The 13,037-nt window shown below is 38.9% G+C and overlaps 1 protein-coding gene across 1 annotated transcript; it reads right to left on the bottom strand.

Moving 5' to 3' along the window:
• Positions 1–26: 26 nt before the first annotated feature.
• On the bottom strand, positions 27–11,903 carry LOC137286938 (uncharacterized). Its single transcript, XM_067818978.1, has 5 exons — positions 11,754–11,903; positions 7,751–7,790; positions 7,114–7,164; positions 2,628–2,828; positions 27–2,166 (listed from the first exon to the last, which is right to left on the bottom strand). Exons 1-5 carry the CDS (start codon positions 11,754–11,756, stop codon positions 1,940–1,942), a joined length of 522 nt encoding a protein of 173 aa, XP_067675079.1. The 5' UTR covers positions 11,757–11,903; the 3' UTR covers positions 27–1,939.
• Positions 11,904–13,037: the final 1,134 nt, after the last annotated feature.

The following is a 13,037-nucleotide window of genomic DNA, read 5'->3' as shown; positions in this document are numbered from 1 at the left end:
TAAATGAATAATTTAAGAAGATCATATTTTTAATATGTTTATTTACAACAATATAAATGATAACATGAATGTATATGTCTCTTAGAGAGCAATCTCAGTGTCCATGAGCACGTATCACAATTCGCTTCTTTACATGAATATATACAAAAGACCTCACACAGTTTACAGACACTTAATATGGCACTCATATAAGTTATAGGTATGTTAAACAAATCAAAATATTCTGCACCGGGCAAAACTATCAAAAGTGAGTTTCATCAGTTGATTAAATGACAGGATTGCATGTTTTCATGCTACGTGGACAATGTGTGCCAATTCTAAAGTACCATTATTATATAGATCTTCTGAGCACTATTCGAAATTGTTTAAATCATTTTGTATTTCAGCTCACGTAACATGGGAAAGGCAACCGGCAATAACTACGTTTTCAACAGACATCTTTTACATGTAACAACCGCTGTCAGTATGATGCTACATCATTAATACACGAAAGTCGTTTTATGGTGAGATACCCGTTTTTAGCTGCCATTTGAATCACGTCATACCGAAACATATTCACATACATGCAATCTAAGTATGGATGTTAAGTGTACAGTAGAACACCGTTATGTCTTACTCTGATAAGTCGATATATAGTATATATCTGTGCAGTGTTTACCTAAAGACATTTGCAACCATGGACTACAATTTGTTTTCTAAATATGAAGCAGGCGGGTTTGTGCGTAAAGGTAATTCCAGTTACGTCACCTGTTATGTTTGGTTTTCAAACCATACGAAGTCTCTCGATGGCTACGTTTGAAAGACGTGATTATTTTCTTTCTATTGTCGAAAACCTTGGTCTCACACACATAAAGACAAGTCCCATGCTTGAACATTCCTAGGCTTAAACCAGGAGCCTAAACCTACTGTTTACAAAGACTCTTGCGATGAATGTATTCAAACATTAACCGCATGTTGTTATCTATGTTAGTTGGGAGTACCATCGTTCTAATCCCATGTGAGAGCTCCAAAGTTCGACTAGAACTTGATGCCAATAAGGCTTATTATATAATGATATGTACGTACACGAGTTTGTAAAACGTTTGAATATGAAATGTCTTCTGTTTCGCACAGGGCTCTGTTTCACGCATCCAGTCGCTTTCAAATTCTGAGGGACGGTGGGATAGTCCAGTGGTTAAAGCGTCCGCTCGTCACGCCGAAAATTCGTGTCGAATCCCCACATGCGCATAATGTGTGAAGCCCATTTCTGATGTTCACCGCCGTGATATTTCTGGAATATTGCTAAAAGCGGCGTAAAACCCAACTTACTCACTCGTTCAATAACTCACTCATATTCTGAATGAAAGTGACATGAAGGATACAGCGGTGGTGTAATCATACAAGAAGTGATCACAGAACTAACATAGCATACCTTGAGGCATTTGTCGCTTCATCAAACATCGATCTTTGCATGGTCCACAAAGGCAAAATAAATTTCGTCCTAGAAATTTGCTATTACTTAACAAATTAATTACACTGTTTTTTATCTGCAGTGATTAGATATCCCGACAGTCTGTCAGTTGTGATGAATATGTTAGATACACCTGAAACCTGACTTAGGAATCCTTCTTGCCGTTCGTCAAGAAGGTGTAAATTAGACGTAATTTCTCTCATTACGTGTTGTGATGACAAAGATATGTTAACAATATTGAAGACACACTTAACAGTGAAAATATAGTATAGCAAACGTGTAATGTTTAACATAAGGTAAAAATGGATAGAAAGTCGCAATAATTTACCAAAATGTAATACTTCAAGACAATACGTGGTGTGTTAAACTGACGTGCTTGCCAAATCGGTCTACATCCAGAATTATGAAATTCCTTCGTTGAGTGTAGTGTCATTCTGTGGCTGCGTGTTTGGCAAAATGGTCCTCTAAATGGGAGAGAACTCAATAGTTTTAGTAGCGCCTGAGTCTGTGTCTGTATCTCCAATAATTGGGTAGAGCCGGTTCTGTGCTTGGTGGGGGTGCCTCGTACTCCACATCACAGAATACACACAGGAACACTGCGAAACACACCCAGTCTAGGCATAAGGCGGCCACGCCAAATGGCGGTAGCCATGGTGCGGTACATAAACGTCCGATAACTCTGGCTTGCACAACAGACACAAGGATGTACATGGATCCTAAAAATACGACAGTAAATTAGGCAATTTGCAGTCAAGAATTCATTGGGAATAGGATATGTAAAAATTGAGTGAGTGGATGTCATTTAACCAAGCTGAAATGTTATAGCGTGTACCATTACAATCAAACCAAGTCACCGAACATAACCCTATGAACCAGTAATTCCATTTTACAACATAGACTGGTATTTGGGGAGATACTAAAAGTTATAAACGAATCAAATACTGACATTTCATCATTTTCAGATTTCAAAGCTTTTAAAAGAGGTCCTTGTTCAGAGCAAGGTTCGAAGAAGGTTTATGGTGTGCCATGTTGTAAAAGCACCATATTTATCGGCATTCCTTTATATATCAAGAGGGGAGAGACATGGATTGGGTTCTAACATCTAGCCCACGAAAGGAATCGAAGCTGGGCTTTCAGTGGGAATACCTCATCTAACGTATAAAGCAAAAGTACTCACCCGCCACAATATGCACCAGTGTCAGGAAGAAGACAGCACCAAGGATCCACCACAGTTCGTCCACAACCTTCTTGGAACGAACTTTATGGTTGAAACGCCGATAAAGAGACAACAAGAAAGGAACAAGGGAGATTACTCCTCCAAGTATCAGGTAAACCGGAAGGAGCACCATGTCGGCGCATTCGTTGAGGTATACCCATCCTGTCAAAACAGATGTTTGATGCCTTTATATTGTATGCATGTATTTTGATGAAAGTATAAAACACGAAAGCAGAAGGTACATGGATACAAGAATATATCATGACATTAAGATTTCATACGATTGTTCATCGTTTTATTCTTCAGATTTGTTTGTTATGTGACGCCACAGAGGTTTTCCGGTCTGTACATCCATCAACTAATTCAGCGAGCCTGACCACCTGATCCTATTAGTCGCATCGTTATGGGTTCGTAACTTCTTATAGGTCACTTCTAACACGGATGTTCACGGTTCTTAAGATTGTGAACAAACGAGGAGTATAACGCGCATGCCATCACTACAAATCTGAGTGGGAAAATCACCTTCGGTAAAGGTAGATCGGGAAACACAAAACGTTCATTTCTGTCTGTTAGATCCCGAGGAGTATGTCCCACCTATCTTCATAAGCATATATTGTACTGATGAAGTTCTCTTTCTGAATGCACGCAAAGAAGTGTTGATATAAAAATAGATGAACCATCTTAATAATTGCTTCGAAACAGTTTCCCTGTGAACTTACAAACGGTTATGCTTGATCTTGTTTCGTTCTATATTTTTAAGCAATATCCACATATAAGCATTTGTATGGCGCACATTCAAATGGAAAGCTATTGTTGCAGAATGTGTTTTTATGGCGCTGATAGACATAAATTATGATCACAAGAGAGCAAATATTCTGGTTTTCGAACTGACCACTCACCACCGTTTGGTCGGTGTGATTACTGACAGTCATTGGAGAAGCTCCTAAAGTTTTGCAAGTTTATAAATAATGTGGAATCCATGTTCGCGGGTATATTAAGGACTTAGACAGAATCATTATCAGGCCACACATGATACTTAAGCTCCGAAACCTTTTCGAAAAAGAATTTCATGTATCGCACACTGTATTGTTCAAAATGACATTACATTCCTCAAAAGGCATTTTACCCCATTGGAATTTGACAGTCATATATCAACAATACGTGACACATGTAGGCCACACAACATTAGAATCTCAAACAATTTTTGCGAAATGACTCTTCTTTCAGAGTGATTTGTTTCTTTTATTGTATGGTGATATATTTTTATCCCAATGCATTATGGAATTTGACAGTCGTATATCAACAATACGTGACACATGTAGGCCACACATTAGAATCTCAAACAATTTTTGCGAAATGACTCTTCTTTCAGAGTGATTTATCTCTTTTATTGTATGGTGATGTATTTTTATCCTAATGCATTATGGAATTTGACAGTCGTATATCAACAATGTGTGACACATGTAGGCCACACAACATTAGAATCTCAAACAATGTTTGCGAAATGACTCTTCTTTCAGAGTGATTTATCTCTTATATTGTATTGAGATATTTTTATCCTAATGCATTACTCTTTGACACTGTCACGGAACGGAGCTCCTGAGACCAGGGTATCATTATACAAGAAGCGATATTATAATAGGTAGTAACTAAAAAGGTTCATATTACTGCCAGTTAAATGTTACAAAACGCGGCAATATGGAAAAAGGGAAAGCCCATTTGTCCAAAACACCAGAGTAAAAAATTCACGATCTGTTTAGCTGGATAGCGGTAATACACAGAGGGTGACTACACAACACTTGACAAGACATTGACAAGATGTATAGATAGCCATTCATGTTGAACTGACTACGACCAGTTAACGCATGTTAGGACTGAACACTAAGTGAATTACAAGACCCGTATAATTCCGTTAATACGTGAACATCATAGAATTTTCAATACAAGAACAGAAAGTACGTAACCCAGAACCTCCGAGTTTTTCCAGAAGCGAACACTTCGTGAAAATATAGTAATATCAGATACGAAGGGGGCATTTCCGTCAATTAACCTTTTCCCATACCCATCTTAAAATGAGTAATATGCGTGATAAAAAAAATATTTGCAGAGCTTAGTATGACCAATTATTATTTGCAGAACCGTCTGGATACACGGCAATCTGACATAGGGCATGACCAGACAACTAAAGTACCCTCTGATAGGGCATTGTGTGGGATGAAGTGAAGGTCCTCGACGTTTATGACTTGGTGAAACCCATGTATACTGGTATGGTGTTGTCAAATCATGAAAGAGGTCGATTTTGGATTCGAAACAAAAATCATGGTATTAGGTTCCAGGAACGATTAAGAGATGTAATTCATCCGGACGCGGTCAGAATTAAAACAATGCGTGCTAGTTGCAGGAAATGTATTTATTACCATCTCTTGTTCAAGAAACATCACATTTGACACGAAACATTAATCTCATGTACGGCGGTCCGTGTTGTTTGAAGATCCTAAACACTCTTGACCTTTGAAATGTGGGGGTCACATTCTCAACCGTGACATAATGTTCACGCGATGACGCACACGATACAATTTAAATGATGGGCTTGCATTACAAGACCTGACGATACGACCTCTTGGTAGAATAACCCAAAAAAGTCAGACTGAATATTCTGATGTTGTTCTAGATCTGGTACGGACAGATTTAGGAAATCTACTGGGTTCCGAACTTCGTCAGTGCTCGACAACGGTGAAGTGGTCAGCGTCTTCTTGCTTGAACAATACAACTGCATGCGACACACTCTCACGACTAAAAGAGAGATTCTGTTACAAACTTGCGGACGGCGTCAAATCACTCAATCGTTCAGTGAACCGTTTTATTTTTTGTTATTTGGCTATTAGGTCATCCGTGAAGAATCGAGTCTCGACCAGATAATGCTTACACTGACACTTAGAACACCGTTCCAAACAGCTGGGGTGCGATAACACTCATCAAACAAGTGAGCCAGTCTGATACTCCGATCCTGTCGGTTACGGATCCGCATCGGTTACGGATCTGTATCGGTTACGGAAGACCAGTTCTATTAACGATAATCAAGGATATGCAAATACAAATCTGATTATCAAATATTATTTTAAAATATGTGAACTCTCACTGCACTTTGTTCCCCGACACACACCCTCAATACATGCGTACGTGCATAGTATTAGTGCATTTAAGTGAACTCCCCCCACCTACAACACACCTGACTGACTACGTGACATGCTATTAACTGTGTTTAGGAATATGGGGTTCCTATCTATTGATCGGGGACTGACTCGGGTTGTCATTCGTAATTCAGATAAGCCCACTTATGTAACCTACTTAGCGAAACACGGCAGTACATGGCATATTGTATTGTGGCACGTTGACATTATCCAGGTGTCTCCCTCGGGCGTGAACATTCATCAGAGAAAATATTTTAGAAGAATTTGGAAGGTAAGGAGGGCGCAATCCTGTGAGACACAGTAAAATACATGGTGTTAATGAGCACTTACTTTGTTTAATGTATGTTAAAACCTCATTTACATCTATATGTCCTTCAAGGCGATGTATGCATGTGCTGTCAACAGTATCATCAATGACTGAACACTGAGTAATATCAGCACGGAGGACTTTAGAATTATTATTTCTACATCTATGTAACTGCTACAAATATAACTAAAAGTAAGTAAAAAGTAAAAAACCTGATAAGTAAACAATTTTGACGAGTCCCTTGAAAGTTTACTATCAGGTTTCCACTGTATAATATGCATTCTATAACTCATACAAAACTGTTTCGCCGGTTTAATGGTTGTGTAGCAGGGCGTGGAGTCATCCCAAAGATGACATCCTTACCTTGTCAGCTTGCTGACGGGGTTAACCTCTTTGGTCATGTGGACAAGGCGTCCGACTTTGGATCAGAGGGTCCGTCGTTCGAATCCCAGCACGGGACTCGGAAATTTTGTGGCCGCTACAGTTGCACACTTCACCCATATGTGATGCTGCTTGCACAGTGATGTACGTTGTTGAACCAAATGGTGATGCGATGTGATTTGACGTGATGTGATGTGATGTGATATGGATTACGTTACTCAGTGACAACGGTATACCAAATCCTTGCTATTTGATGTGGGGTATTTTACCCAATTCTGGGACATGAAGAAATCCCTTGTACCGAACGATAGTGATGTGACGCTTCACATTCCAGCCGGTGCTGACTTTCTTATATGGGTTGTTTCAGCAAATACTTTAGCAAAGTTCAGTGCTTAAGAGTTTCTTATAACGTGTGTTTTATGTAGGTTATACAACACATAATCATTATATATATTAAAGCTACATACTTACTGTCTACATATATTTAGAGCAGAGAATATATTAAAAGTTTTCTTTTATATCATGTCTTAAAATAATGATAATGAAAAAAAGGACAAAATTTACAAACCTAAAACAAATTTAAGGAGTCCAAAGAGTCCAATGAAGATCACACATCCCACTACAAACAAAAAAAGACAGAATTATAGATAAGACAGATTTTACGTACACAGACAATTCATTACCGTAAGGCCCCGATTAAGTTACTCGTTTACTAAAATCGGTTTGTGTGAACGATATACATGGAAAAAGGTACCTTCATTACCCATTCTTGTTTGTTTCGTTGCTAGAATACAATCTGCTGAATGACTGATCCCAAAGTTCTTCACACCATCATCTTTTTCTGCTCTTTAAATATTACATTTTATATGAGGTGCGTGTGAGGTTAGTTTTACGCCGCACTCAGCAATATTCCAGCTATATGGTGGCGGTCTGTAAATAATCGTGTCTGGACCAGACAATCCAGTGATCAACAGCATGAGCATCGATCTGCGCATTTGGGAACCGATGACATGTGTCAACCAAGTCAGCGAGCCTGACCACCCGATCCCGTTAGTCGCCTCTTACGACAATCATCGTCACCTTTTATGGCAAGCATGGGTTGCTGAAGGCCTATCTACACCGGGACCTACGGGTCTACATTTTATAACTCAACAGAAGATAGATGACTATTTCAGGAAACAACGAAAAATGAAATATATACATACGTATTGATACTCGTTCCACTAAACTGGCCTTGTCAGAAACCTGAAAAAGAAAAGTATTGCATAGTCAGTTTCAAAGTGTGCCTTACGACTTTTGGTCTAAAGTTGTTTGATGAAAATAACAAGGTTCCACGACTTAGCAAGGCTTTCATAATGCTTTATGGTTATTAGTTTTGAGGATGATTCCACACATCTGTGACACAAATAATGTTAGACGCAATTATGTATTTGTACTTTAGACACGTTTATTACTTTGAACATGTTTTCTCTATCTCGTAAAATTAAAACCGGTTTCTTGATTTTTTTTTGTAGTTGACCATTAGTGAATGATATCAGACAATCGATACTTGGATTTGCCGTGATACCATTTACAGTCGAGCATGCTTTATCTTTTGTATAGAGAAATACGACTCTTCCTCTGAACGATTTTTGTGCTCAGAGCATTTAGGTCCTCAGTAAAGGTTTCAATTCGTGTTATGGATATACGCCTATGATGCACGTGTGTTTTGGGAATCCCTGTTTCCACTTGTACCCTATATTCCAGTGTTTTTTTCTGCGAGCAGTTGACTTGCCTTTGCGCGAGTTTGTAAAGACTTCCTCTGGTGAAACAATGGTGAAACAATGGGCAAACCTAAAGGATCACACTGTCTCACAGTGATTCATTCACACATGCCCTTGACATAGCCGGGGTCCTACTATTGCTCTGCTGTCATCTAATAATTCTCAAGATCGTGGACAAATACTTGATGATATTTTTTATAATAATTAATTTTAACTTAATGCCAGATGGAACTGTACACTCGTCCCGAATAGCACAAAGCATTCATTCACCTAAAACTGTCTACGATAAAAAGCGGTTTACCTGAGTAAACAAATGCGTTACCAATGTCAGTGAACACGAGCAGAGGCCCGGCTTTCACAAGTCTATCTAAATCTAACGGATCAACCGTTGAATGTTACGCAGATAGGTTATGCCGACTACGTCGTAGGGACTAAGATTGTGCTATATGTTATCATTTTATGCACACATACCCCGCTGTGATTCTTTGACAGATTCTGACTTGAACAACAAAATCGGGATTGGAAAGCTTCTACTTTATTGATTGATATATTTATATTGAATATCTCTATCAGATTGTTGGAATATGTACTCATTTTCTTGTACACGTTTATATAAACTGTACTATCTAGATATCATTTAACCTCAACAATATTCATATCAACTGCTCCTTTTCTTATTGCTAATTAAATTTATATATTGCTTACTCAATCTAAATAAACATACGAGAAAATTCCGAGCAAGGCACTGAAAGAGATAAAAATATCAAGGCAGTATGTTTTACACATCCTAATTTTAAAATGAGTTGTCTTTTCATGTAAACAGTTGCAAATTATATAACATATTTAAGATTATTGCATGAAACCACAATCAAAGTCCAAAAATATCAAAAGAAACATATTTTCTCCATTTTAAGAACTGATTTTACTGTCAACACTTCTCCACAATAGCAATAGTACCGAAAAGGCACGAAGTATGATGACTTCATAACCCTTAACATAGCCAGGGTTTAACCCGCTGGGGATTGGGTTGTAAAACGTATTGATTGCGCCCCGACAAACCAGGTCGCCTATACTTTACCCACTGTGGTGAACTATTCGTGTGTGCCTATTGCCTGCGCATTCACCAGTGAACACTATCGACCGTCAGGTCGCGGTTTTCAAGATAAGCTATTATCCAAGTTTTCAAAGACTGGATCTAATTAGCCAGGATCATTATCGTATCTGGGTAAACTGGAATATTTTCCAGCTCCTTATTTGCAAATATTCTATACCTGATTGATCATTTTCTCGTGCTAGTTTAGTCGTTCAAACGGTTTGCACTTGTTAAACAACGCGACATTTGTGGTAGAGTTTAGAATGTGTCGGGGTTTAAGATTTCCATTGCATTGTATGCTCACGGGTGCACCCGTCCTGAGCTCAACAACGTTTCGTGAACTGGATTTGTTTAGCATATACAATGTATACACATGGAAACATAAACGCTGCAACCCATATATCTAAGTATCAGTATGTTATCAACTATAGCAATCCTTTTCTTTCCAAACCTCAATTTAACTTACTATCTGGATAGTCTGACAATCCAATTCAAGGAATAATATGGTTTTAAATCTAAGTGCAAAAAGAGCGAAAAACTGCCGTTTATTAACCTGACTTTGTGTGAAAGCAGTGTTGCTTACTTTGGTGATATGACGTTAACAAGTGCGGTCATTTTCAAGATTCTGGCATAAGAAATCGCAAATCTCAAGTATCAACAAACGTTCACAATTAATTTCTGGTTAACACAATAACGTCACCAACTTCCTCCTCACTGACTGTACATGTATCAGACGTTGAATTTGATGTTGATGCATTGCGTAGCATTATTCGTGGAGGATTTGTTCCTGTACACCAAGATATACAGATATGCTGGAGGATTTCCCTCTCGTATTCTCCGACCCATAATATCCCCAACATAAGCTGTCAGATTTAGATGCTGACTCTTGGTGGGCGAGTTGCTATTTGCTCATGAAGTAAGAAATCACTCAAGGCGTGTGCACGGTGAGGCCAAGCACTGTCGTCTTGTGTTTAGAGGATGGTCATCCAGATGTGGTACTACTACATGTCTTGAATGTCAGTGAGGTACTGGTATCCCTTCACATTTTGTCCCAATGGACGTGTTTAGCGTCTTGAGAGGGGTACACTCTCACCGTCAATGAACCTCCGCCAAGTGCATATGCAGCATTCCTGCAGCACCAAATACGAGCTCGGCCCTCAGTGGTGAACAAAAGATTTCTCTCCGATCCGTGGACATTTCCTCATGACCTCAAATTCCAGAGAGAGAGAGAGAGAGAGAGAGAGAGAGAGAGAGAGAGAGAGAGAGAGAGAGAGAGAGAGAGAGAGAGAGAGAGAGAGAGAGAGAGAGAGAGAGAGAGAGAGAGAGAGAGAGAGAGAGAGAGAGAGAGAGAGAGAGAGAGAGAGAGCTGGAAGTGGGTTTGTCAAATCAAATTCGAGTACAGGCATAAAGGCGCGATAAATTCCGATAAAAGTCAGAACACGCCCCTAACACATAAATACTCGGCAGTCTAATGAGCTACCACCTTCATTGTGTCATTGTGAGCCAGTAAGTTGTTGAAGGCTGTGATCGGTATGCATTGGCCTTAATGTGGGCAGTAAAGCTGGCACTATTTTACGTCGTACCTTTGTTACTAAAAACAAACTACCTCACAATAGGTTGTCGATGTTTAATAATTTATACACTAAGAATGCAAGCATTGTTTCAAGGTTCATATTAAATATAGTGAAATTCGCTGAACGATTTTACATCGTAGTTTTTCAATGTTGAGAAATATTGTATGTCAGACACTGGTTGTGTTTGTTCTCAACAGTTTATAAAATACTAAATTAACGGAATGCCGTTTGGCGATGCATTTGTGATACATTCACGATTTTAGACCGGAGGACGTATTCTATTTAGCTTGTCTTACATCTTTTAACGTTCATTTTCATGATATGGTTATGTTTGATAATAGTGTTGAGCGGACACTTACCACGATAAACAGAATAGGACAGAAAAAACACAATGATTTACACTACAAGGGATTAATTTCCAACCTTTGAGAAGCGTACAACTCTTCACATTATGTCAACTTGAATGATCTGACAGGAAAATAAGTCGTGATCGCTTTATCGGCATCAATATTTATATCAGAATGAAAGTATTTAGCAGTAAAATATGATTGTAGTCTGATGGTTTTATGTGACGAAAGGTTAATGCATTCATCGGTACCAGTTATATTTAGAAACTGGTTTAGAGTCCAAACAAAATGTAAATCTATGAAATGCTTATCCTCACACAGGAGAGAGTACCTTAGCCATAGCCTATTGTTTTAAGTAAACCTTCAAGATATCCACATGTTGTAACTATCATGTACTGATAATGTTACCGTGATGTTCCCACAATACTCACCATTACTGTGCTCTAGGACTACATGAAGCTGGCATATGGGCAAAACACTTTCCGTCAGTTGTTAGAAAAACATTACGGTACGTATACACCTTGTTCCTCGCTCACCTCCATTTGGATAACTGCTGTACAAATCAACCAGCGGGGTACTGCGCATGTGTCAGACCTTATCAGGGCAGGCAGTGTTCAATAGGCTATTTATTTCCCAACAGTGATTTAATGTAAACACAGGGAATGGGCGATATTTGGGTCTCTGCCAGCGGTGTAGAAAACCTTGCTTGTCGTGTATATCAATCGGAGGGGCGACACATACACATCAATGGCCATCTGTATATGTATACAGGTAAGGTGGGAAGTTTGGGCTGTCCAGAAGGCTTCCTAGGCAACACTTGAGTGGGGGTCCGACTCAAGGTATTCTTCCAAGGTGGCTTGTGATAGGGAGTGTGACAGTGTCAGAACTGTGTTTATTAGGTATCGGTTTGGTGTTAGTCATACCTTGTTCTCAGTTTACCAGTCTGACCTAACCTACTGAATATGTCGCGTGTTATATATATACCTACATGTGACATGGGGGCAAGTGTCACAGGTACGATATATATAATATGACTTATTGCTTCTAGTGAACCTTTCTTCTCAGTAGACGAATGGTTATTGAAGTCTGTTTGTACTCATGAAGGATATCGATAGGTCATTGACAGTACTGCAATGAGAGATATGCACTTTGAGCTAACGACGCACGCGCACGCAAGCACGTACGTACTTACATACACATCTTTTAATATGTCTCTGTTCTATATATACTTCCCAACTGATGTTTAGATTCAGTTACAACACTCACTACAGGTTATGCAAAATATGTATATGTATTTTTATTTACATCGAAGGGTGATTTCTGCTCTTATTTGAGGGTACCAACTGCAGGCCCTATGCAGATGAACTGCACGATGATCATGCATTGAAAAGCATGTGCAGATATCGTAAAAGTGAACGGCTGCGCTTTGGTGTAAAGATTTTGTAAGAATTTGTAACATTTCAGAATTTTCACTGATTTTTATCATTTATTGAATTCATGACAACAATGCGTGCATGCATGCATGCGTGTGCATGTGTATGCGTGCGTGCGTGTGTGTGTGTGTGTGTGTGTGTGTGTGTAGAAACAGACAGATCATGGCTTGTGGAAACCACAACAAAATCGTCACAGTTTTATCTTAATATCAGAAGCACAATAAAACTTTTTAAAGTATACAATATGATCTCTCAAGAAATACTTTTCATGCACACAAAATT

This window comes from Haliotis asinina, chromosome 6 (assembly GCF_037392515.1).
Source record: "Haliotis asinina isolate JCU_RB_2024 chromosome 6, JCU_Hal_asi_v2, whole genome shotgun sequence".
Lineage (NCBI taxonomy): Eukaryota > Metazoa > Mollusca > Gastropoda > Lepetellida > Haliotidae > Haliotis > Haliotis asinina.
Note: the sequence above shows the minus strand (reverse complement) of the source record. Positions and strands in the feature narration are given on the sequence as shown.